This window comes from Eschrichtius robustus, chromosome 15 (genome assembly GCF_028021215.1).
Source record: "Eschrichtius robustus isolate mEscRob2 chromosome 15, mEscRob2.pri, whole genome shotgun sequence".
In the NCBI taxonomy this organism is placed as follows: Eukaryota; Metazoa; Chordata; class Mammalia; order Artiodactyla; family Eschrichtiidae; genus Eschrichtius; species Eschrichtius robustus.
In genome coordinates this window covers 19,682,899-19,709,176 of record NC_090838.1, presented here as the reverse complement: position 1 = coordinate 19,709,176, position 26,278 = coordinate 19,682,899, and the positions used below count along the sequence as shown (strand labels likewise).

General features: G+C 45.5%; 1 protein-coding gene across 3 annotated transcripts in view; it reads right to left on the bottom strand.

The window, feature by feature from the left end:
* The window catches only part of EFR3B (EFR3 homolog B), an 86,820-nt gene extending 60,923 nt beyond the window's left edge, over positions 1–25,897 (bottom strand). For 2 of the 3 annotated variants that reach the window (XM_068564704.1, XM_068564705.1), the window contains exon 1: positions 25,734–25,810. In XM_068564704.1, the coding sequence (XP_068420805.1) occupies positions 25,734–25,740 (7 nt within the window). In that variant the 5' untranslated portion in view covers positions 25,741–25,810. Of the gene's footprint in view, positions 1–25,733 lie in introns of all 3 variants that reach the window. The other variant, XM_068564706.1, reaches the window with a different exon arrangement.
* Positions 25,898–26,278: the final 381 nt, after the last annotated feature.

Below are 26,278 nucleotides of genomic sequence, written 5' to 3'. Positions count from 1 at the left end.
TAAAATAGTTCATATTTATTTTCTTGGCTTTACAATCCCCTTGTAAAGGCAAGGGCTGGACTTGCTCGTCCCAACCAAAGCAAACTGAATTCTTTTTAAACAATTTACAATAAAATTTAACCCAAGGCTAATGGCACTGACACTCCTTTCAAATGAATTGGAGGAAACAGAACAAAGTTCAGAGAGAAAGGGGCGTTAGATTCAAGTACCTCCCGTGAGGACCAGGTCTTGTGTCCAGCTGATGTGAATTGAACTTCAGCACTTTGTACAGTACTCGCTGGGTCGGGTGGGGAAGAGGAAAATGTTTAAATATATAGATTCTGCCATCAAAGAACTTACTCTCTAGTTGGGGACATGAGACCCACCCACATTTAAAGTTGATGATGTGTCGCAATGAGACTAAGAAGTCCATAAAACTGAAGAAATCTCTGGGAGTTTGATGAGTCCAGGAAGGCTTCCTGGAAGAGGCAAGACCTGAGCTGGATCTCTATGGGTGGAAAGAGCTGGTAAGAACTGGTGAACCCATGAAAGGAAAAGTCAACAGGACTTCAAAGGGAAAAACTTTAAGAAAACCATAAAGGTTCCCTTTTCTCTTTTTCCCTTTTTCCTTATTTCTGATTTTAAAAGGAATACATGCTCATGTGTATATGAGTGTAAAATTGGAAAAAATAAAAATGAATGTAAGCATCACTTATAATTGCACGATTTGTGATTATCAACCTTATAATGTATTTCTTCTGGTTTTTGTTTCTGTGTTTATACATATTTTGAAAATATGCACATAAAATTGGGATCATACAGTATAGCATTAAAACCTATGTTCTTCTTATATTGTGAGCATCTACTGTCTCACTAAATATTTTTCAGAACCTCATTTTAATGGCTACTTACTATTCCATCTTTTGACACGACCCCGATTTATTTAATCATTTCCCATTGCTGTTTCCAATTTTTCATTATTCTGAATGATGCAGTGATTTGCCCTTGATAATTAAAGCCAGGAATCGTACAGGCAGAGCCTGGTCTGGTTTTATCGGTGATAAGGAAATCAAATGGCGCCATGTGGCTGTGGGGACAGTAGTGCGGTGGAGGGGACATCTGTAGGGCCAGGACCCATCTCTCATTGTCCAGGGAAGATTCGGGATCGAAAGACCAAGAGGAGGTGCTGACACAAATGTGTTCGGGGAACGAGGCAGAGTCTGAGTTTCCAGACAGATTTTATTGGAAGTGGAATTAAACAGTAGCTGAATTCTCCGTGGGGAGACAGTTTGGACCAGACTGTGTCTGAATTCACAGACAACCAGTAGCTGTCAGTAGCCTGACCTTTTGGAACTCCCTCACTTCCAATACGCTCACTGCTTTCCGGCCAATCTTGGCTAATCTGATTGCCACCTTAATTCAGGGTGGGGATTGAAAAACAGAGAAATGTGTCCAATTGATTTAATGTCAGGGCTTCTATTCTTTACTAACTGTAAGCTGCCCTGAGCTTGGGTATCACACTTCCAGCGAGTAATAGGTAAAAATAAACAGAATGTTTTTCCATTCCTTGTCTCTTGGAAACACTAACAGCAGGAAAAATGTATCCCAACTATTTTCAGGAACCAGACAGCCTGACTTCCAACCTCAGTTCCAGCTCTCACAGCTGTGCAAACTTAGGCAAGGTTTCAAGGTCTCTGCGATTCGGGCTATTCACCTGCAAAATGGGAACAACAGAACCTACTTCATAGGGTTGTGGTGAAGACTTGATAAGTTAACATAAGTGAGTTCTTAGAACTGTTCCTGGCATATAATAAGCACTCAAAAAATATTAGCTGTTATCATCATCGATATTACTATGATAACTGTTATTAAAATCTCTTCCCTAACTTAGGAGAAATAAGGCAAGATAGAATAAAATGGAATTTCAGAGCAAGAATGGCCCTTAAAGTCTTTTGGTTTCATTTTATACTTGGAGTGTGAAGCATAAACAGCTGTTAAGAAATCTAAATCCAAATCCAGGTAGACACACATCCCCTCTCGAATGCCCAAGGACAAATCTCCGAATAGAAACACAATTGAGCAGGGGTCATCCTGACCAGCGGCAGCAGCTACCGTGTTTTCAGTTGGTCTGTGCCAGGCACCACCCTAAGTGATTCACCTGCATTCATTCATTTACTTTTTACAAAAGTCTATGAGGTTGATACAAGTATTCTTGTTTTACAGATGGCACCAAACAAAGGCTCTTATCCAGCTTGTTGACTTGTAAATTAAGCCACTGAGGTCTCAGTCCTCAAATACCATATATTGTTGATAGGTAAAAATAGAAATGAAAATGTATTCAACAGGAGTGTGGACCATGTAGTCAGCATCATTCTAATTAAATGTTACACATACACAGAGCAGGATTGCTGAGAGACGGAATTGGAACATGTCAGAGGAGACTAATTTTGAACATTATTTATAAGAGAAGGATTCCATTCAATTGTGAGAAAAAGAGGGCTTTCCATGTAGCAAGAGGGTAGAAAGAAAACACTGACATTTCCTGAGTGCCTATTATATCATGTGCCTAACTTAATCACTTTACAGTTTTTTAAAAAATCCCATGAGATATTATCACTTTACAGGGGAGAAAACCAGAGCTCAGAGAGGTTAGTCAATTTGCCCAAGAGCACTCAGGGCGCAGGGAACAGGGCCAGGAACAGAACAAGGAAGGCCCTCTGACTTCAGAGCAATAGTGTGTATGATGATTTGAAGCAAGAGTAATTATGGTAGGCAGGGATATGAAGAAAATGTGTTCAAGTAGAAAAAGATAATTTCTAAGATGGATTATTTTTAAAAAGTTATGTATAACTGATGATGAAATCTGGACCAGCTCTGTGGATTGTACCAATGTCAGTTTCCTGGTATTGATACCGAACTATTGTTGTACAAGATGGTAACATTGGGGCTTCCCTCGTGGTGCAGTGGTTAAGAATCCGCCTGCCAATGCAGGGGACACGGGTTCGATCCCTGGTCCAGGAAGATCCCACATGCCGCGGAGCAACTAAGCCCATGTGCCACTACTGCTAGCCTGTGCTCTAGAGCCTGTGAGCCACAACTACTGAAGCCAGAGAGCCACAACTACTGAAGCCCGCATGCCTATAGGCCGTGCTCCGCAACAAGAGAAGCCACCACAATGAGAAGCCCGCGCGCAGCAACGAGGACCCAATGCGGCCAAAAATAAATAAATTAATTAATTAATAAAAAAAAAATGTTAACATTAGAGGAGGCTGGGTGGAGCGTACAGGGGCCTCGCCCTGCACATTTCTTTGCAATTACCTATGAATCTATATTTCAAAATAAGTTTTTTAAAAGGTGGCGTATAACAAAGGCAAAGTTCACCTCCTTTTGAGCAGAGGTGGTAACTGGCAGGGGAACTTGACAGAGAACTCTGATCTACTCATGGGGGGCACAAGAACCAGTGTCATGCCAGAGCCTCTCCCACAGCCTCAACTGTGGTAGAAATAAGGTTTGCCAACACACATATTGAATACCTATTATGGGCCTCAGTTGTACCCAGGGCTTCCTGGGGATATGAAGCATTAACAAGACATAGGTCTGGCTTTCAGGGCTCTTACAGTCTAGCTGCAGAGAAAAGGCACAATCGCTTAATAAAATATAAGCCGGCCTGGGTGTACTGATGTTTCTTAAGGCAAGTTTCATGTGTTATAGTGACTCAAAGGAGAGTGCATGCTCCTTAGGCTGGGTTGGTTAAGGAAGACTTCTTGGGGGCGGTAGAATTTAGGCAGAGCCTTAAAGGATGTGTAGGGGAGGAGGAGGGGCAGTCCAGGCAAGAGAAACTGTTAAGTAAAAGATTATGTGTAGACATGATTTTGGAACCTAAGCTTGCCTGGGAGCTAGCTCCTTGCCATCTAGCTGTCAGTGTAGAATGGGCATTCAATAAAATTGTTGAATAGCTTAAATAATATTCACAGAAAACAATTTTAAAAGATTCATCCTCAGTATTGTTACTCCAAATAGGAATTGTATCACATAGATACAGCTTTGTGTTTTATAGCATAGAAAGCACATGCTTTGGAATTAAGCAAACCTGGGACTATGAGCTGTGTGACCTCAGGTCATCCGAGCCCGCTGCTGGTTTCCTCCTCTGTGGGAGATGAGTAAGGCACCTAGCATCAGCTGGTACACAGTAGGTGCTCCATAAATGTGAACTCTCTGGTCCCTTCATCCTATTTCATAAGCATTTTTCCTGTTGCTGAATTGTCGTCATAATTACCATTGTTAATGTGGCTTAAAATTCTAGGGAGAAGATCTATAATCATTTACTGAACTGTTTCCATATTATTTGACATTTATCTTATTTATACTTTGATGCTTTAAAAATAATGTTGGGACTTCCCTGGTGGTCCAGTGGGTAAGACTCCGTGCTCCCTATGCAGAGGGCCCCAGGTTCAACCCCTGGTCGGGGAACTAGATCCCGCATACATGCCACAACTAAGCCTGCATGCTGCAACTAAAAGATCCCACATGCAACTAAAGATCCCGCATGCCTCAACTAAGACCCAGCACAGCCTAAATAAATAAATAGATAAATATTGAAAAAAATAATAATGTTGAAATGAGTGTGTATACATTACAGCCTTTTTTACTTTCTGGATTATTTCCTTAGGATAGATTTCCAGAAATTGAAAAATAAATAAATAAATAAATATTGAAAAAAAAAATGTTGAAATGAGTGTGTATACATTACAGCTTTTTTTCACTTTCTGGATTATTTCCTTAGGATAGATTTCCAGAAATTGAGTCAAGAGGTATGAATATTTTTAAGACTCAAGAATGTGAACTGCCTCTTCAGGGACAGGAAATGGCCAAGGGTAGATGGAGAGGAGGTTCCACACAGAAGGCTCTCAAGTCCTTAGGACACAAGAAGCTCTGACTGCCCAGGTAAGGACTCCAGACTTTATCTTGTAGGCGAGGGGGAGTTATTTAAGGGTTTGTTGAAAAGGAGGTATAAGAGGATGAAACTAGTGTATTCTAGGAAGACCAATCAAGAGTAATCTGGCCGTTGGAATTTGAGTTTAGAGACAGCAGAAGAAGGAAGGCCATCAAGAAAAGGAGCTGGAACCAAGACATAGGGAAATACGGGTGGTGGGAAAAGAAAGAGAAAGGAAGAGCCAGTCGGGCCAAACCTGAATGAGAACAGAGCACAGCTGTGACTGACAGCACAGGGAGGGGACGGGAGTCCAGAGCTTGGAATTAGTGACAGAAATGGGGATGCCTCACCCCCAATGGTGGCTCCCTGCCCACACTGGTCCTGGAAATGGGATCAGAAACTCTTCCTGGCACTGTGGAATGACATTATCAGTAATATCACATCACCACAGTGACTCGCGAGGTTTGGGACCAGCCATGAGAAAGAAGGTAGATTGGGGCCAGAGTCTGAACACTGCCCAGTAAAATCAATGCACCAAAAGCCGATTACAAATCTGGAGGGCAAACAACAAGAGAGAAGCCTTCCAGCATCAGCATTCTATTTTTCAGATGTCTACTAACCATAAGCACAGCATACACTGCCACCATGACGTCTGTCAACAAAGGAACCCAGTGAAACTTAGCCAGCTGGCTGAAATGTATTTGAATAAATAATTTAAGTGCAAACCTCACTGGCATAATTTTGAAGACTAGGTGACAGCATGGAAAATTTCCTAGGATGGAGTGTTTAATGAGAAAGGTATATATGTGCTAAACTCTATCCACAGTATGGCCCAAGCTATGAAAATTATTATTAAATTAGGACAAGAGATGTGGAGAAAAGAAAACAGCTTGACCTGTTGGTGTATCAAACCACAGTGAATTTTCTCCTTTGTTTTCATTTCCATGAATGCTGTATGGATATTTACAATTCCCCCCGCCCTGATCTTGCTTGTCTGTAAGCCTGGTGAGCAGGGCCTTTCCCCACTGAGCCTCTGCTCCCCTCTCCTGGGCTCACTTGCACTCCTCTCTATTCCCAGCTCTTTGTTGGACAGGGGCCCATTCCCACTCCTGGCCGTGGTGGGACATTTCTAACTGAAAGGGTGTTACGGGCTGTTTACCACTTTCCTCCTCCGTTCTTCATCCCAGCTCAGCCATCACTAACTCCTCCAGGGTTGAATTTTAAATCACCACTGGGAAAAAAACTTGGTGTGGAATCTTTAATAATTTTTATTTCAGCATGCTTTGAAACTGGGGTGGGTTGGGGGAGTATTGCATGAGATACACTGTGACCACCAGAAGCAGGCAACGGCTTCTCTTCTCACTTTAATTTACACTGACTCCCAGCCATTTCCAAGGCCTGGACCTCCTTTCCCTCATTTCGAAAGTGACTCTGGTGCAGATCGTACAATGAATCTTTGTTTTACTCATTGCTCAACATCCAGTATCCAATGCAAGCAAACACATGGACCTTTAAACCCATTTATCTTATCTTTGTGTCCCAAGATGGGTCTAAAGATCACAGTTTGGGAACTCTAACTAAATATGAGGCACTCGACATTCCAGATCGTCCTCAAGTCTGCAGTGAACTCAGCTCGTGGATGAATGCTGTCTGTGTCTGTCACCTTCAAATTGTTATTAATGTCTCAGTATTTTCAGAGCTCATCACAGCCTGTTTGATAAAATCTAGGTTTCAGCTTCTCAGCATGGGGAGTGAGAACAAAGATCAGAGTAGAACACGGCTGCCAGCTTCCTACAAAAAAGTAATAATAATAACGGCTCCCCTGCACTGTCTCAGACACAGGGGCTTGTAGGACATGTCGGCCCTAACCCTGCATGTTCAGTCCAGGAGAACCAGGGCTGGGAGGACCACAGATGGAATATTGGTACTTTTCCTCCCCTTGGTTCAGAAATCCCATTCTCAGTACCTGCACCTGCTCAGATGCACAAGAAAGCAGGTAAGAATGGATTGGTGGCTTTGTTTGGAAACAACCTAAATGTTCATCAATAGGAGACTGGCTAAATAAGCCAGGGAGCATCCATGCAAAGGACACTGTGCAGCAGCTGAAATGAATAAAGCAGAGCTGAGAGCACCATTATGATAGCTCTTCAAACGCACTGCTAATTTAAAAGGCGGCTGCAGAACTCATATGGCATGATGACATTGGTGTGAAACACTTACTGGCCCAACAAACTTGGCACATATGCAAATATGTGTGTGTGAAATATGCTGTAAATGCACACAGAGAGACCCATAAGGACACACAGTGCAGGGTCATCAGTGGTTACCTCCAGCGTGGGATGAGGAGATGCGGTAGCCACCAGTCACTCATGGTTATTTAAACTAATAAAATTTAAAATTCAGTTCCTCGGACACACTAGCCACACTGTATGTGTCCAATAGCCACACTGGCTAGTGGCTACCTTACTGGACAGCGCAGATAAAGAACATTTGCATCCGACTTAGAGCCTTAGTTTTAAGTTGAATTTCCTCCCCCAACAAAAATGTTTTATGTACTCCTCACTTAATTTAAAATAGATACAATTTAAAATTTTTTCCCATTTTCTCTTCGGGGTGAAATGCCTCACAAAGTCTGATGCGAATAATTTTCTGTTCAAAGATTTGGAATCCAAGAGTTTAAAACACACACACACACACACACACACACACACACACACAGAGGGACTGTTTTCTGGACTTGCTCAGCTTGGTTCTTGCTGGAGCTGATTAAAGACCTGGCAGTCATCTCATTTATTCATGCACACACCAGGCATGCAACACAAATGCATCGAGTCCATTAGACGTAGATGAAGAAAAAAATAAAATAAAACCAGGATGCATGAGTCCCCGTCCTCTTGGGCATGGGCTCAAGCAGCCATAACAAAAGGACAAGTGTCACTTGAGTCAGAGAGCCAGAGTGCTGGGACGTCAGAGGGTGGAGGTGTCATTTCAGTTTAGGTGCTTCCCAATGGAAATGAGGTACAGATAATGTGTTGACAAAGAGGAGAAAGGAAGGCTTTCCAGGCAGTGGGAACAGCATCTGCAAAAGCTCAGAGGAGCCAAGTCCAAGGGAGCCTTCTGAGACAAGTCAGTGGGCCAGTCTGTCCAGGGCAGTGTGAGGGGAGCTGGGGTGTCAGGGAGGGGCCAGGTGGTGAGATGCCCTCGGATGCCAGGCCAAGAGGGGAGAACTGTCATTATACTAACAGCCACGTCACCTTTGATTGTGCCTTAGAATGTGTAAGGAATCTACTTCCAGTGGATAGATGGATGGGGCGTTACTGGGCGACCACAAAGAATGTGACAGCCCTGGCAGAGGAGCAAGACAAGGCCTTGAACTAGGAATGTCCAGCTGGAGGTGTGACAAACGTGGGGGAGTCACACAGGGTGAGTATGCGACCCGGGTCGGGGGGGCATATTCAGTCTCCAGCCCGTGGCGAAGCAGAAATAAATGGAAAGGGAAATCAGGAAGAAGCAGAGGCTTCTGATGGGTGTCTCACTGGCCCCAGAGCCAAGGGATGATATTTGGGATCAAGACCAGAGATGGGGTGGGCGGAACGCAGGCTAACCTCGGCCTCTCTCCCTCCCTTTACACGTGAGGGCCGCCAAACAGAGTTGACAGCTGAGGGGCAAGTGGAGGGCCTTTCTAGGGGCAACGATAGAGACAGGAATGGCCGGGCCTCACAGCATCTGCACGGCGCCCGCAATCGCAGAGGGAGGCGAGGACCCGGAGGGCACCGTGTCACGGCAGTTTGAGTGGGGAGGTGAGTTTCAAAAAGTGAAAATGGTCAGGAGACGAAAAAACCAGCAAGAACTGAGAAGGCGAAGGCAAAGGCCTCAGCAGTCAGGGCTCCACTGGTGACCTTCTGGACAGGTTTTCAGTAGAGATGACTTTGGAATCTCAAATAGAGTGAGTCAAGTGGGGAATGATTACCAAGGGAAGAGGAGAGGCGTAATCTCAGCTTCCGTGATTGCTGGTTTAGAAGCGTCAGAAAATATTATATGAAACACTGATTTAAAGATGACACCACCACCGGCAGTGCTTGGTTTGCCTCTGCATGGGTCAGGGGGACACGTGGCTTTGACAGGCTCAGCCTTCACCAGGTGTGAATAATTGACAAACTCCAGGCTGCTTCTACTATCAGAAGCAGCGCAGGCCCCCAGGCCATGCGGGTGAACTTCCAAAGTGACCCTGAGACCTCCTGCTTCCAGTGTAGCCTTAGGACCCTGGAGGTATGCTGTAACTTTGATGATAGAATTACCGCTAACCATTAGAGCATTGTTGGCATTTTATAATTTAATTGGTTCTCACTTTATAAACTTTGTTTATCAGAATAAGCAGTGTATTGTTTACATATATGGAAGGAAGTACTTTGTGGGCCTTCAAAACCCAGGGACTCCTAATAAATGAGATCAAGGGTGGGGTGGGGTGCGATGGGAGGTTCATGCCTATGTGCATAGCTGTCTGTAAGGTGTTCTGAGCTCACTGTGGGAATTCATTCATCTGAAATTTATCCATCTGAATACCTACCACTTGGCATATTGAGGCATTCAATTTTTTTTTTTTTTAACAACACATGAACCAGGGGAATTCCCTGGTGGTCCAGTGGTTAGTACTTGGTGCTTTCACTGCTGGGGCCCGGGTTCAATCCCTTGTCGGGGAACTAAGATCCCGAAAGCTGCATGGTGTGGCCAAAAGAAATAATAAAATTTTAATAAATAAATAAATAGAGTAGGATTTTAAAAAAAAAAAAAGAACACATGAACCGTGGGGGTAAGGGTTATTCCAGTGGATAACTCCTGCCCTCAGAGACTTTGCAGCATAGGGAGTAGAATCCATCACATGAAAACAATAGAGTGCTTGAAATTTCACTGCTGATTTGGTTTAGGTTTGGAGCTAAGAACTGGAAACCAGGACTCAGGATTTATACCATGAATGCTTTCCCCATTCCCATAATATGTCCAGTTTCCTACTGTGGTCACCAGGCAGCCTATAAAAAGCAAGGTTACTCACCTCTAGCTTTCCAAATGAACACACAGTATCAAATATAGAAACCAGAGGAAGCTTCATTGTTATGGAGCCAAAATGATTGAGATCAAGTGTGAGCGCTTTAAATATACAGATGAACTAACAGATTTAAGACACAGACTCTTAAAGGCTAAGATTCCAAGATCAATCATTCAAAAGGCCAAATATATAATCAGAGAATCTGTCACAGCATGAGCAGTGGTGATGGAACACAAAACAGGCACCGTGCCCAGAGCTGCTAAAAGATAAAGTCAGGACCAGCGTGACCGTGGTGCCAGAGGGGACTTTCAGAAGCAACACTTTTGAAATGCAAAACAGAATTAGGAGCAAGCACCAGAAATCGGCAAAAAAAAAAAAGCAAAACAAGTGCTAGGTTGAGCCACACTAAAAATGCCAGGTAAGCATCAGGCCAAGCACAGCCAAGACCCATTTTTAATGAGGCAGTTCTAGTGCGCATGGGCATACTGAGTATATACCTGCACAAGGAAGAAAGTCCCTCCAGCAGGTTCTGCCCACATTGCAAGAAGCAAAAAGCAGATAGTCTGAGAAAGCAGCTAAGCAGAGTGGATCCTGAAAGCAGAAACCCAGCTGGCCAGGGACAGCTTCTTAAAAAGCTCTGAATGATGAGTGGAGATTGCGAGCTCCAAATCAGATCTTCAGCCTCTGGAGGGGTGGCTCTGTTATTGCTATGTTGTCATTAAAAAGGATCCGTTGATAGTAAAATACATATTACAACCCCTCCTATTAACATCAACATCAGCTAACATTAAGCTCTCATTATGCATCAGGGACTGTTAAGAGGTTTGAATGCATTGTTTTATTCAATCCTCTCAACAACACTGAGGTGGGATCTATGTCCCCATTTTACAGACAAGGAAAATGAGGCCTAGTACACACAGTTGAGAAACTTATCCAAAGTCACACAACTGTTACTTGGGGTAGTGGGATTCAAACCTAGGCCTATCTGACTATAGGGTCTTCACACTTAACCCCGGGGCTGCAAAGGAGACACTGAGATTTATTCACTTCCATGGGCCATTGGAAAAAAAATCCATTTTTAGCTAGGGAGATGTAGGTCTTTGTGCAGATATCACAAACCAGCACATTATTAAGAAACAGGTGAATAATAAGGCCATTAAAGGCTATGCATTCTTAGGAGAACGACATCACTGCGAGGTCACAGAAGCCCCAAGGAGGAAATGGAAAAATCAATCCTGCACACACACCCAGCCCTGCTCAGCCATCCTCTGTGCTGGTACTGGTGCTGAGACAGGGCTGCAGGCCTGGTCAAGCCACGCTTTGTTCTGTCATTTAAGGTCCAACAAGAGTCAGCAATGCCCATGGCAGTGCTCCAAAGGCCTTGCACCAGATGGCCCTCCTTACGGGCCCTCTGCCCCCCCGCCCTGCCAGCACCATCAACCTCCCAGCTGCCAACGCCGGCCTGGACTTCCTGGGTCAGCTTCTCCCGCTCTCTGCTCAGCACAAGTTTTCTAGCAGCATGCGCCCCGACCAGCAGCTCTCAATGAGCACTTTTACTGGGGTGCTGGGGACCTTGCTGGGCTTCGGGTGAGAGCCCGGTGGGGCTGGCACAGGTCCCTGGATGTCTTCTGGCACACCAGCTGCCAGCAATGCAAAACAGACCTGTGATTGTTTGCATGAATGTTTTCTTCTTTTCCTGGGTTTCCTGCTGTCTTATTGCAGTATAATTAACATGCAGTAGATGCACAGATCTTACCAGTTCAGTGCCTTGAGTTTCGACAACTGTTTATACACTTGTGTAACCACCACCCAAACAAGAGAGAGAACATTTGGGATGTCCCCAGAGAGTTCCCCTTTCCAGTCAAGCCCCTCACCCAACCACTATCTGATTTCTAACTTCTATCATCATTGATTTGTTTTTGCATGTATTCTTGCCTAATCATACCTAAAACATAATTAGAAGATGTTAGATAACCATCCACAGGGCTTTGATGGTGAAAAACACTTTGGATTATATTTATGTTCTGCCATTAAAACACATGCTCACTATACAACATGTAAAAAATACCAAAGAGTTTTTTTGTTTGTTTGTTTTCTGTGTTTAAAAAAATTTTTTTTTAAATTTTTATTGGAGTATAGTTGACTTACAATGTTTTTAAAATTAATTAATTAATTTATTTATTTATTTTTGGCTGTGTTGGGTCTTCGTTACCGTGCCCGGGCTTTCTCTAGTTGTGGCGAGCAGGGCCTACTCTTCGTTGTGGTGCGCAGGCTTCCCACTGCGGTGGCAGAGCAGGGGCCCTAGGTTTGCGCGGGCTTCAGTAGTTGGGGCACGCGGGCTCAGTAGTTGTGGCGCACGGGCTTAGTTGCTCCACGGCATGTGGGATCTTCCCGGACCAGGGCTCGAACCCGTGTCCCCTGCATTAGCAGGCGGATTCTTAACCACTGCGCCACCAGGGAAGCCCCCAAATAGTTTTTAAAAGAAAGTTTAAAAATCATGTGGGATCCTATCACCCAGAAATAACCACTGTTAGTATTCTAGAGGGTTTCTTTCAGGGCTAGTGTACATGCATTGATGACAGGCTGGCTTTCTAGCGTAGCATTAGCTTTGCTTATAAATAAATAAAGCTTGTTGCTGCTGACCTCAGAGCAGGCCACTTAGAGTTGCCTGTTGTGAGAGGCAGCTTCACCAGAAATCAACCTGCAATTTCAAGCGCCAACTCTTGTGGTTCAATTAGGGCCGACATCTGAATTCACTGCTTGTTTTCTTCAGAGGAATGTGTCTGGCACTCTTTTTTCCACTGGCAGTCATATGACCTCTCCTGGTACCTCAGTTTCACTGCTCAGAAGCACAGCGGCTAGCTCCTTGAGACGCACCTTCCTCCACAAGGTGAATAATGCATTTGCCATTAAATCAGACCATTTGTAACAGAACCTCCAAATTTGATAATCATTCCTCCAGCCACTTTCACAAAAATGCAGTCGCAGACATGACCTTGATATTATTCAAATTTTCTTTCTTTGAAAGATGGCACTTTAATAATATTCTTAATTTAAGTTGGAGGAGTTTTCTAAAGATCCCAAGATTATGATGGTGTCAGTTTCTGGGTCTCCTTTTATATACACCCCAAGCAACAAGGTGACTAATGCTAGGTCATCAGCCTAGCCTTGTTTATGCTCCAGAACTCTTTTTATCTTGCAAAACTCTGTACCCATTAAACAACTCTCCATACCCATCCCCTCAGCCCCTGCTGACCTCTATTCTATGAAGTTGACTACTCTAGGTACCTCATATAAGTGAAATCACAGAGTCTGTTGTTTTGTGACTAGCTTATTTCACTTAGCATAACGTCCTCAGGGTTTATCCATTTTGTGGCATGTGTCAGGATTTCCTTCCTTTTTAAGGCTGCATAATATTCTACTGCATGTATATACCACATTTTGTTTATCCATTCATCTGTCAAGATATAATTAGGTGGCTTCCACTTTTGGCTATTTTGCATAATGCTGCTATGAGCATGGGTGTACAAATATCTTTTTGAGGCCCTGTTTTCACTTCTTTTGGTATATATTTAGAGACAGAATTATTGGATCATACGGTAGTTCTGTTTTTAATTTTTTGAAAAACTGCCATAACATTTTCCATTCCCACCGGCAGTGCACAAGGATTCCAATTTCTCCACACCCTTGCCAACATTTGTTATTTCCTGTTTTTTTGATAATAGCCATCCTAATCAGTGTGAAGTAGTATCTCATTGTGGTTTTGATTTGCATTTCCCTAATAATTAGTGATATTGAGCATCTTTTCATGTATTTGTTGGCCATTTATAATTGTCTATGAAGAAATGTCTATTCAGGTCCTTTTCTCATTTTTAACCAAGTTGTTATTCTGTTGTAGAGTTGTAGGCATTCTTTATATATTCTGGATAGAAGTCCCTTATCAGATATATGATTTGCAAATATTCTCTAGGTTGCCATCCTGTGGGTTGCCTTTTCACTCTGTTGATAGTGTCCTTTGGTGCACCAAAGTTTTAAATTTTGATGTGGTCCAATTAATAATGGCATTTTAAATGAGTCCATTTGGACTAGAAGAGAAAATAGTGTTGGGGAAAAAAACCAGACCTCGTTCTTTTCTTAGTTATGCCACTCAGTGAGCTGGATGACCTTGGACAAGGCATTTAATTTCTCTGAACTTTATTATCTTTATATGAAAATTGGAGAGGGGAAAAGAACACTTACCACACAGGATTTTTGTGAAATGTGAATGTACACAGGGCAAGAGTCATAGCATCCAGCACTTGGAAGGCACACACCTCTTATCCACACCTACCCCAGCAAACTCGTCAGGAGCGTCATTTCATTCAACAGGACCCCAGGACAGACACTGTTTGAATTAACAAAGGGATCATTATCCTGGTCTTATCAGTAAGGAAATGGATGCCAGGTTACATAAAGAACCCAAGACCCCAGTGCCTACATTGCCACTTGGATCTCCTGCTGTGAATGCACCCACCGTCCCTGCTGTCTCACCCACAGGACAGACCAGTCACCCCAACCCAGGTGCAGACGTAAGAACTGGGAAACCCTTAAAGACCATCCAGCCCAGCTCTCCCAACTTACAGACGGTGAACCTAAATCTGAGGGAGGTTGAGAATCTTGCCCAGATTCACACAGCAACAGAGCCTGAATCACCCTGACGGCCAACGCTCCCTCCCAGTGCAGAAATGAATGTCCTTGAGAAAACAGAAGGGAGGCCTTGTATGATGTCCAGCACCGCCCACTCCTCTCCAGAACATTCAGCCCTGTTCTGCTCCGACAGCGTTGTCTGGGGGAGAAGAGGACATTCCCAGCAGTGCTGGGGAATAGCTTTGGGGTGAAATTTCTCAAGATAGTCAGACAATCAGACATGTTTACTCTATTTAGCAGCCCCTGGACCCAGGCCTGCTACAAGGACCATGCCCCTATCAGGGGTTTGAGGGAAACAATGGGATGACCCTGGTATTTTTTCCCTTTTCTACTCTACCTGTATAGGAACCTCAGCCAAAGTCAGCACACCTGCTATTCCAGGTGCCCCCGAACTCTAGCCCTGAGACCAAAGGTGCACAAGGGTGCAGAGTGCTTTATCCAGGAACATTCTGGCCAAGTGCTTCGAGAAACAGACATTTCATTGCCTTTGCCTCAAAAGGCCTTTTCATCTTTCTTGTTTTGTGAAAGAATACTGCACAAACAATATGAATGGAAATCAAAATAAAGATTTACCCATAATTATGCCACTAAGTAACCTTCCTTTTTGAAGAAAATGATTGTAACATTTATTCCGAGCTCTACAAACCAAGAAAGAAATATGTAAGAATGACTCTCTAACTGCCCTAACCATCTCATCGGTAGGCCAAGTGGCTATTTCTCATGATTAACCCCATTAAATTCTGGAGGAAAAGCCAAATGGTTATATTCTGGCATATTCTTTATGCTATACAAAATTATGATCGAGGCGGGAAGGCACAGTAAGATGGTAAAATATTATTGTCACTACAGGATTCTCTCTGTCCTTAGAGAGATTCCCCAGCCCACCATCACTGGTACCTTGGAAACTTGGGCTGCTAAGTATGTACCTATGGTTGGATGAATGACACATACAATTATTTTATAGTTCAATGCAAATATCTGAGGTCTTACTACATACCAACGATCTCCCCTAGATGCTAGGAAAAACAAAGATTAAGGTAGAGGTTGTGTCCTCAAGAGGTTCACAGATCTAAGTGTGTAAAGAAATAAATGACATTCAGTTTGACAAATACATGAAAAAAATAACAGCCAAGTATAAGGTACAGTGGGGACACAAAGAAGGCTTGGTGGAGGCTGCACAGCTCTGGGTTTTTTCAGCATCCATCCTGTATGATTCAGCTCTAGGAACATACCTCCTGCACAAGTAGTAAGAAGCTAGGAGGTGCTGGGAATGCATCGCTTTATTACAAGCAGTGCTCTTCTAAGAGATCTTCACCCAAGGTCTTTATAAATGTTCTTGTAACTTAGGACTTATGATTTATAAATGTTATTTCCCATATTACTCACCTGAAAAGAAAGTTGGGACATGGAGAGAAACTGTTCTGAATAGTTATGATGAAGCTTGGAGCCCTGCCAGGCTAAGAATCTAAGACTCCTGGTTCCCAGATGCTTGAATTTATCTGAGTCCTTCTGTAGGGTAATGAGAAAGTTAGCATTTGAGTCCAGGAATCCTAATTCTCAGATTTATAGGCAAAGTACAGCATGTGCATTAGGGCACTGAACTTCAAAGTCCTCATCAGGCACCCATATTCCTAGACGTAAAGCCACAACTAAACTATGTAAAATCTACTAAAATATTCAGTTTGGAATTCTCTTGTGGTGAAATTTGCTATTTGGCATAAAGCACATGTAATTGCCATCAGGTACAAAAGCAGTGTTTTAATCTCACATGCAGTTCTGTGAACACTTGCTTAGGAGACAGTGGAGAATGAACTTCAACCAGCTGCATGACCTTGGGCAAATTATTGGTCTTCTGAATCTCTGTGTCCCCAGCTCAGCCACAGGTGTAATGATGTCCACCACCAAAGGGTTGTTCTGAGTGGAGGTAATGAACAGAATGACACAGAATAAACATCACTACATTTTAGTAATGCATAAGAATTTAGCATAGTCTAAGGACTTAGATGAAGATGTCACACCTGTCCTCTTTGTGGTCTAAGAGATTTTCTCATCTTTCTGGTACAGGGATGAGAGGGACACAGTCACGGACCACCAATCTGCGCATGGTCCTCTAGGAGACAAGAAAGTGCTTGACAGAATCAGCGTTATAGTGATCTGGCAGATAGGCTTCCCAGAGGCAGGGGCCCAGCTTGCCAATCCTGTAGCAGCTCTCTGGTTTGACATTCTTATTACCAGACCCTTCTGTCTAAGGATTTTAACAAATACAGTCTAAATATGATATACTCATCCTTGTAAGCAGGGATTGCCACTGTTTCTGGAGAGGGCATGGCCTTGCCCCAGAAGCATCCACAAGAATTGCTCAGATGATGATAATATCCCCTTTCATAGGTATGATGTTCTATAACATAAATACATGTATGGGGGCATTTTCTCATTACAAAGCAAACTATCTCCATTTTATAGGGGAGGGAATGGGCTCAGAGAGAGAGGAACTATCTGTCCAGGGTCCTATGGCTAGAAGGCGGCCACTGGGGACTTGGACCACCATCCCTCTCTAACACACACAGCCCAGTCCTAACCCCACCTCTCAGAGGCAGCAATCACTGCTTCTAGGCTGGCTGGACCTGAAGATGTAGGGAAGGAGTTTTAATTCACAGACAAACTATCAGAAAAACAGAAGCTCCTCCTGTGAATGAAGGTCTCAGTCTCTGGGGTCCTTCTGGGTCCTCCAGGCCAAGCACTGACCACGGACCACGCTGTTAAGAACACTGCCAACAAGGCATGTGTGTGACTCAGTGCTGGTTGAGTGACAGCCCCACCCGCCTGCCTGCCAGTCTCTCTCTCTCTGAGATGCATGCCCAAGCTCCCTTGTTTTTCATGCCATCACTGGCGCTTGCGTTGTCTTCCGCCCTCACCAACCTACTCTCTGAATCCTCTCTTGCTTACCTTTTCTCATCTAGGTCCCCCAGACTCTTCCTGGGCCCTTTCTCTCTCTGACAAAGCAAAACAATGATAAAGGAGGTGGGGAGGCTGCCAAGAGGCAGAGGCTCCAGCCTGAAGTGAGCTCCCTGCTTCCCTGCTGACGGGCCTGGGACCAGTGAGAAGGCACGTCCCCCTCAGCAGTGCATCCCTGACGTGCACGCTCTCCTCTCTCCCCAAGTTAACATGTGTCAGTCTCTGTGGTGCAGTGAGCTCTGCAAAGGAAAGACCCATATTCTCTGAAATATTCAGAATATTCTAGAGACAGCATTGTAGGAGAGGGGGTAAGTCCGCACTGTGGAGCTACAATGCCGAGGTTCAAATCCCAGCCCAATCACATAACTGTGTAGCCACGGGCGGGTCACTAAAACCCTTAGCTCCTCAGTTTTCTCATTTCTAAAGTGAGAATAATAATTACCAACCCCTAGAATTTGGGGAGGATTAAATCAGTAAATACCTAAAAAGTGCTTAGAACGCTGCTTGGCACATAGTGGTGCCCAATGAATGGAAACGAAAGTAAGCGTAATTGCACTGTTATTCAAAACACAGTTAAGGCTGAAATACAGAGAGGGTCAGAAGTTATAAAGAGGTAAATTTCAGAAAAGGCATCTAGCTCAGGATTCACCCATTCAACAAGGATGAATGAGTAGGTTTTCGAGCACCTACTCCATACCAGGCAGTGCTCTGCGCCTTAAAGATGCAGTGGGGGGGGCTTCCCTGGTGGCGCAGTGGTTGAGAATCTGCCTGCCAATGCAGGGGACACAGGTTCGAGCCCTGGTCTGGGAAGATCCCACATGCCGCGGAGCAGCTAAGCCCGTGAGCCACAATTACTGAGCCTGCGCGTCTAGAGCCTGTGCTTGGCAACAAGAGAGGCCGCGATAGTGAGGGGCCCCCGCACCGTGATGAAGAGTGGCCCCCGCTTGCCACAACTAGAGAAAGCCCTCGCACAGAAACGAAGACCCAACACAGCCATAAATAAAATAAATAAATAAATTAATTAATTAATTAAAAGAAAAAACCAAAACATATTAAAAAAAAAAAGATGCAGTGGGGAACACAGAGAAGAGGAATATTAGATTGTGGTCAATGGCTGTGCAGTGAATTAAAATAAGGCATGTGAACGAGAGGGACAGACAGGCCTCCCTGGACTGTGGAGACAGGAACAGCTTCTCCAGGGAGCACACTCTCAAAAGACTCACATTCATCCGTGGAAGGAGAAAATAACATCCACAGCCACGAAGCGGGGCAAGAGCCTCGGCAGGTCCTGGCTCATCCAAACCAGGAAGGAAGCCGAGGGCAGAGCCCGTGGCCGTTTCAGGGAGGAATCAGAATCCACAAACTTGTATTTGGACCAGTCTTCATACTCTACAAACTGGGATAGAGCTGATTAAGGGAACTATATTTTCAAAAGAAAAATCTAATTTAGGCCAATATTTTTTAAATATCTCCTTTTTAAGGAGGAACTCAGGGAGGAATTTCTTTCAGATCTTAGCATCTCAAAAAACTGTATTTGTCCCAGGCAATTGCAGTTTTTAAAAGTTTTAAAGATGCTATGAGTTTTGCAAATGACTTTTCTCCTCCCTTTTTTGGCCTACAGGAAGCTCAAAACTGAATTTGCAACAGGGCTGGTTGGTAGGTGTTTTTTCCCTGATACAACTTTATTTTTGGCTTTTTTTTTTTTTTTTCTGTTTTACTCTTAGATTTTCTTTGCATTGATCTCTTTATTTATTGTAGCACAGGTGTGTGTGTGTGTGTGTGTGTGTGTAAAATATATGCTCCAAATCCTCTTTAGAATTAGATTATAATAAATTTACTGTTCTAGGTAACTTAGCACCTATTTCACAATAAACTATTTTTTATATCTGCTTATATAACCCACATTTTATGTACCATGGGAATTTTTTTTAAAGTTTCAGTTCACCTTATCCCCCCACCCAGTCCTAGTGCTTTTTTTTTTTTTTTTTTTTAAAGGGGCAAACATCTTCCACTGCATACGCACAATTGTAACTGGTCCAAAGCTTTCTCACTCCTTAGGCTACTGCCTGCGGCTTCAGCATCTATCTCCTCCTCTTTCCTTCATTTTCCCATCATCCCCTCACCCATTCTGCACAGTGCCCCCCAGTTTCATTTCTTTAAAACATTAATTGAGCAAATCAGCCGTTTGACAGTTTTCAACTCTTCACCGGCTCCTACTGTTCATAGGGGTAAGTGAAAACTCCTTATCCTGACAAAATCTCCTTCTCCATCACATAATTCACCATCTAAACTGCCCAATCCCAGGTACTTTCCCTAACTATCCCTGGACATGTCTTTCCTTTCCCCACCTCTGTGCACTTAACACTGGTGTATCTCCCGGCATGCTCCCCCGCCCCCCATCCCCCAGCCCTCAGAACATCATACAAATGCCTGCTGCCCTGCAAAGCCCTCCTAATGGCTCCACCTCCCAGTGGGCTCTTCCACGTCCAAATATTGCTGGCTGACCATCTGAAGAGTAGCTCCATTCCACCTTGCGAAACTGTGTAATTTTACTGAACCTGTCTCTGTATCGTTTAATTTTTTGCAGGTTTTACAACTCGTTTGCGCACTGAAACTGGAAACTTCTTGATGGAAGGAACTTTTATACATTTTTTATCCCTCACGATGCCCCGTAGTATCATATATAGTTGACACTCCACAAATACTTGACAGTTTATCTCTATTTCCCTTCAAAATACAAAGCATAAAGCAAATGACAGGCCAATGGTTAAGTCCTCAATAAATAAACTAATCATACTCATATGACAACTCACTAAAATGCAAAAGATTAGAAAATATAGGAAGTGTTTAACTTCACTAGTAATAAAGAATACAAGTTAAAATTATATAATGTTTCTTATCAAATTAGTAAGATTAGGAAAAAATCTCAACCTTTAATGCTTTTGAGAGTGCAAGGAGATAGGTACTCTCATAACTGCTGGTGTAATCGATACAAATTGAAAACAATTTGACAATATGTAACAAATCTTTAAAGTGTTTATATACCTTGATCAACCCATTTGGAGGGCTAGGGAAATACTCCAAAGTTCAGAGAAAGCTCTGTGCACTAGCTACTCTTCCCAGGGTTATAACACTGAATCTTTATGAACAACTTAAATGTACAATAAGGAAATTATATGTCCATTCAGTGAACTGTTACATAGCATTAAAATGGCATTAAAAATGGCAGCCAGTGACTTTGTGTCAATGCTTATATTCTAATGTTAAGTAGAAAAAAATAGAATACCAAATTATGGGAAATGAATAATTCTAACCACATAAACAAATGCATGGAAGGAAAGATATCAAAACAGTAAAAGAAGTTATACTTGTTTATTGTTTATGGTGTTTTCCAGATTTTCTAAAAGGATTGGGTGACTACCAGGGGGAAAAAAAAAAGATGCTTTTTTTTTTTGGCCACACACCTTGGCTTGTGGGATCTTAGTTCCCCAACCAGGGATCAAACCCGGGCCCCCCTGTAGTAGAAGCGCAGAGTCCTAACCACTGGACCACCAGGGAATTCCCAAAAGGTGCTTTTCAAAGTAGATTTTTCTTTTGTTTATACCAGGAACAGTATCACAAGCACTGTTATTAAGCTTATCAGACATAAGCTTAAATTTTTTTTTTTTGCCCCTTTTTTAAAATAAGAAATGGAGAGAAGAGAGAAAGTTGAAGAAAGGGAAGGAGAAAGGGGGGCAGCTCTCTTATCCTGATTAATCCCTGTCATGAGGTGGGCATTGTCATCCTGTAGAGCCAGGAAACAGGCTCAGAAAGTCAGGTCCAAGGTTACCTGAGGGGCAGAGCCACCATCACAACCAGGGTAACACGCCAGGAGCAGGCAGGAAAGCGAAAAGAAAGGGCAAAAAGCAGGTGAGCACAAAATCTTAGGGGTAATTCATATAACAATATGAAAGATTGGTTCTAGTGGGTAGAATTGTGGATGTTTTTTTTTCCCTCCTCCCTTTTCCAGATTTTCCATAAGGTGATATTAACTTTTTGTTTTTATTTATGTGCAATAAGGAAACTGCAACCGTTTGAAATCACTGAACTGTGGGCGGCAAGAGAGAAAACAGGCTCTACTCACTCCACCCCCCCCACGACCCCCCTAAGGGGAATAAAGGAGTCAGGAGGAGAAGGGAGGGGGCAGGGGGACAGCTCCCACCTGAACAAGCCCCACGCTGCACCATAGGACTGCCTCAGGATTTGGGGGATGAGGTTGGAGTGTGTGTGTGTGTGTGTGTGTGTGTGTGTGTGTGTGTGTGTGTGTGTGTGTGTGTGTGTGTGTGTGTGTGTGTGTGTGTGTGTGTATGTGTGTCTCCTGCGATGAGAAGCAGGATCTGTGGAGCTGTCTGCCAAGGTGAGTCTTTGTGCCGCACGTGGGGTCAGCTCCACCCTGCACTTCTCCCCGCCACCCACAAGTCACACACACATGTGCCCTGTAACGCACATGTACAGAAATTTGTGTGCTGCTGCTCTTTTCCCTACAGTCGGCTTTTCTGAATCACAAAGCATGAAGAAAGGCCTATGCTGGGCATGAGGCAGAACCGAGAGGTGAGGAGGGATTCGTTAGTGCAGCTTTTGTTTAAGGGAGATTGGGCTACACAGACGGTGGTTCTGGGGAAATGCTTCCCAATCGTCTTCATGGCCTGCTGCCCTGATTCCGGAGGGTAGTATTTCTTGGAGAGCTTGGCCCAGCCTTGGTGCGTAAGTGGGACGCTCCTAGGTGGGACCACCGTGGCTCCATCCCAGGGGAGAAGGAGAGGGAAACTTTTAATTATGTAATTCTAACACACACAAAAAAACCCTAATGGGAATCCATTTTTTGCAGAGAATTTGCTCACAATCTTCCTACCCCAGTACAAAGGGCTTTTATAGTTTCCCAGATCCCTTGTCAGTCTGTGTTCATAGGTAGAAAAAGAGTGTGGGGAGTCACCTGCGTCCTTTCGGAGAGCCATTTCCAGAAAGTGACTGGGGCTTAGGAATGAGTGAGCAGTGAGGAGCAGCTGGGGTGAGTTTGGTGAAGGGAAGGAGAAGTAGTTCAGTGGCTTGAGTGGCTAGCTAGGTCAAGGTGACTTGTGTGTTAAGCTGGGGTGGGAGGTTATGCAAACAGGCATCTTCAGGAGCCAGCAGAGAAGAAAAGAGAAGGGCAAAGGCCCAGGAGGACCTGAAGGGCACAGGCTCTTGAGCAATTTGTCTTGTGAGTGCAGAACCTCTTATAACGCACTGTCACATCCAGGGTCCAGGTCTGAGGCTCACACAGACCTGGGAGGTGGATGGGCCTCTCGCCGTTTTATAGAGATATCATTCTGAGAGACAAACCCACTTGTCTGAGATGAAACAAACATGAACTGACTCTGGGTTGAGATGGGCTGGCCCCATGTCTAGGATTCTTTCTGTCCCAGATGACACCGTGTCCTCTAGCAAAGACAAGGGGCCCTTATTCTCCCATAGATGGAAGGAAGAAGATGGGGGAAACTGAGGACACAGGGAGACTGAGTTGTCGGGGGCAGAGGTAAGGTGAGGAGGAGACGAGAGGGGAGATGAAGATCTGTCCAGCATCACCACGCAGCTGAGAGGCAGCAATGGGAGTGAGATTATGCACACTGATAATGGATCCAGTAACCAGGGTGGATGGTCAAGGGACACCTTTACCTAAAGCTCTTAGGTGACTGTTGGCTCTACACAGGGCTCTCACTGCCCATCAGTTAATAAAATCCCTGGTGGCATTTTCCCAGTGAGCATTTACCCAGGGCATCAGGGGAGGGGGAGGGGCACTGAGCTAGGAAGCCCTGTTTTCATTTTGCCTTTTTCCATCTAACTGTGCCACCTTGGATAAATCACTCAGAAAATAAGAACCAAATATAAGAAGTCTATGATTCTATGCCTTCCCAACCTCCCTATTCACATCTTTTTTCATCACTTGATTGCCGCTGAGGAGAGAATGATTATAAGTATGACATGGACCCTTTCTTTTCATGAAAGTCAAGAAAATACTGAAATCCAGGCCAACGAGCCCTCCCCTTGGAGAGTGGGCACCTCTCACACCTCCTAAGACAAGGCTTTGCACTAAGCAAGACTCAGTAATCATCTCCCAACCAGCACTGGCATGACTTTGCTGCAGGCAAGTATGCAGAGGATTCCTTCATTACAATCTTTATATGCATGATTCAGGGGTAAGTACTGTCTCTGTTTGCATCTGGAGGAATAAGAACATATTATAAAAGAGAACTGAAAATCTGTGGTGTATCCAAAAATAGCACGCAGATATGCCAGCCTCCTGGTTCACCTTTCTGTACCATCCAACTCTTCCTTGACTTGCTTCACACAACAGAGGCAGACTGGGACCCCCAACGCTCAGGTATCCTGGGATCAGTTATCAAACTGTCTCAGACTAAATGCCTCGAGGTGACCCAGCAGAACTAGGGTTCCTAATTCTTACCCATTCTGATGGGCCTTGTCCTAACTCCTTCCCCACTGCAGGTGCCCCTGCAGTCACATGCTTCTATCAAGTGATCTGCAGCTTTAGGCTGCTCACTCTGCAGAAAAGAATGGGGGAAAAACAGAGAGTAAGAAAATATAGCTCTCTCCTGGGAACCTCACAACCTCCTAGCTTATAAAACACAACCGCCTTGCTACCTTCCTGCAGACTCCCCATTGGCCAGCAGCACACGCTCTGAAGTCAATCCCCTCCCACCCCACTCCCCAGCCTTGGCCCATCCAAGAGATGATACTTGCTGAAGGGACCTGCTGATGTTCCAACCTGGTTCAGAAATGCACATGTGTGACCAATGGGGCAGGAAAGGAGGCTGATTAAAAGGCTGAGTGTCTCTCTAAATAATGAGGCCCACTGACTGCTGAGCCTTCGTACTACACTCTCAGCTTCCTGTGCCTCAAACTTTGTGACTCATAGCGCTTGCTTGCAGAGTGAGGCAGCTGAGCGGCCTTGGTGATGGGTTAAATCGGGAATGTGCTTTTCTTCTGACACTCACCCCTCAGGTGCCACCTTAGCCCCTACCTGGCCATGGGGGTGGGAGCTGAGCATAGCTTCAGCTCTTTTGCTGGCCCTAAATAGCTGCCAGAGCCTGGTTTCCGATGGACTTAGGTCCACGGGGATCCTCTCTCTTTTTCTCTCTGTCTGTCTGTCTGTCTGTCTCTCTCTCATACACACACACACACACACACACACACACACACACACACACACCAGTTCAGAGTATCTGGAGGCTCTGTAATGCCGCTGATTTCTAAACTGGTCTGGGTCTCCAGTCCTCCATTCCTCAGAGCTGCAATCTGAGACCCAGAGTGCTCTTTTCTTCACCCACACTGCCTCCAAAACCAGAGGAATTCCTGGAAATTTTTAAAGCAGAACAGGGTATCAAGAGGGTCTGGCTAACTGTTGCACATCAGTTGAGGGGATGGCCGTGGAAGGGGGCAAGAGAGGTCAGGGGACAGCCAGAGGTGGCCACTCAGAGCTGCCCGGCACCCTCAGCAGCGTCTCTCCCGTTCATCCCTGCGGAGGGCATATCTGGAAGTTCGGGAGCTTGGGTCCCACGGGCGGCAGGGGCAAGCAAAGGGCAGGTCCATCCAGGGGCGGCGAGACCAGGCTCCCAGAACTGGCTCTCTGGCCAGCCCTCTGCACCGCGGGCGCCGCCTCCCACATGCTCGGAGCCGGCACAAGGCAGGCAGCGAGCGTCTCCCCGCAATCCCGGACCGGCTTCCCGCATAAAACTCCCCAGCACAACCTGCTTTTGTTAATTCTGCAAATGCTGTCACAACACCCCCTGTCTGCTCGCCTCCAAGGGAGACTCGCTTTCCCCAGAACCCAGCCGCTTCGGATCCCCCGAGCCCCCTGCACCCCGACGGACCACCGCCCACCCGCCCCAGCGCCCTCAAACGAGCGAGGTCCGAAGGACCTCGAGGACCCTACGGTCCCCGGTCCTGAGCATCTTTGTCCTCCCAGCACAGACGCGCACACAGAGCGACAGAAAGAGCCCAGCCGGGCACCGAGTCCGCGCCCCTGGCCTCGCCGGGGCCCCGCAGGGGGACAAAGGTCCGCGTTCTGCAAGTTTGCGAGCCCGGAGGCAGAGCCCTCCTTACCGTACATCTTGGCGGGGCGAGTGCCTCCCGGGAGGCCGCGTCGCCTGCAGCCAGCCCCCGGCGGCGCCGGCCTTTCATTCACAGCCGGGGTGGCCGATGGCGGCGGCCGGCGGAGGCCCGGGCGGGGCGGGAGCAGGAGCTGGAGCAGGAGCGAGAGCGGGGGCCGGACGCGAGAGGGCAGGGGCCGGGAGCCGCACGCCCATTCAGCAGCCCCGGCTGAGCGCGGCCGGCCTCGGCTCGGGTTTCTGGGCAGGGCTGCGCCGAGAGGGGCGGAGGCTATGCTAATGACCGTCCCTTCCCGCGGGCTTGGCCACTGCCGGGCCGCCCCGCCCAAGCTCCGCCCCGCCCCGCCTCGCCCCCCGGCAATTCCCACCCCCCGAGAAACCCAAATCCCTAGAAGCACCTTTCCCAGGCTGTCGACCCCAGGTGCTGGGTGGCGCATTTTCCAGAGGCAGCGTCCCGCAGGGGAAGTGACCCACCCTGCTCCTGTCGGAATGCTCAGGCCTACAGCTGAGATCTCCCATAACCCGCGGGCACCGAGGGTC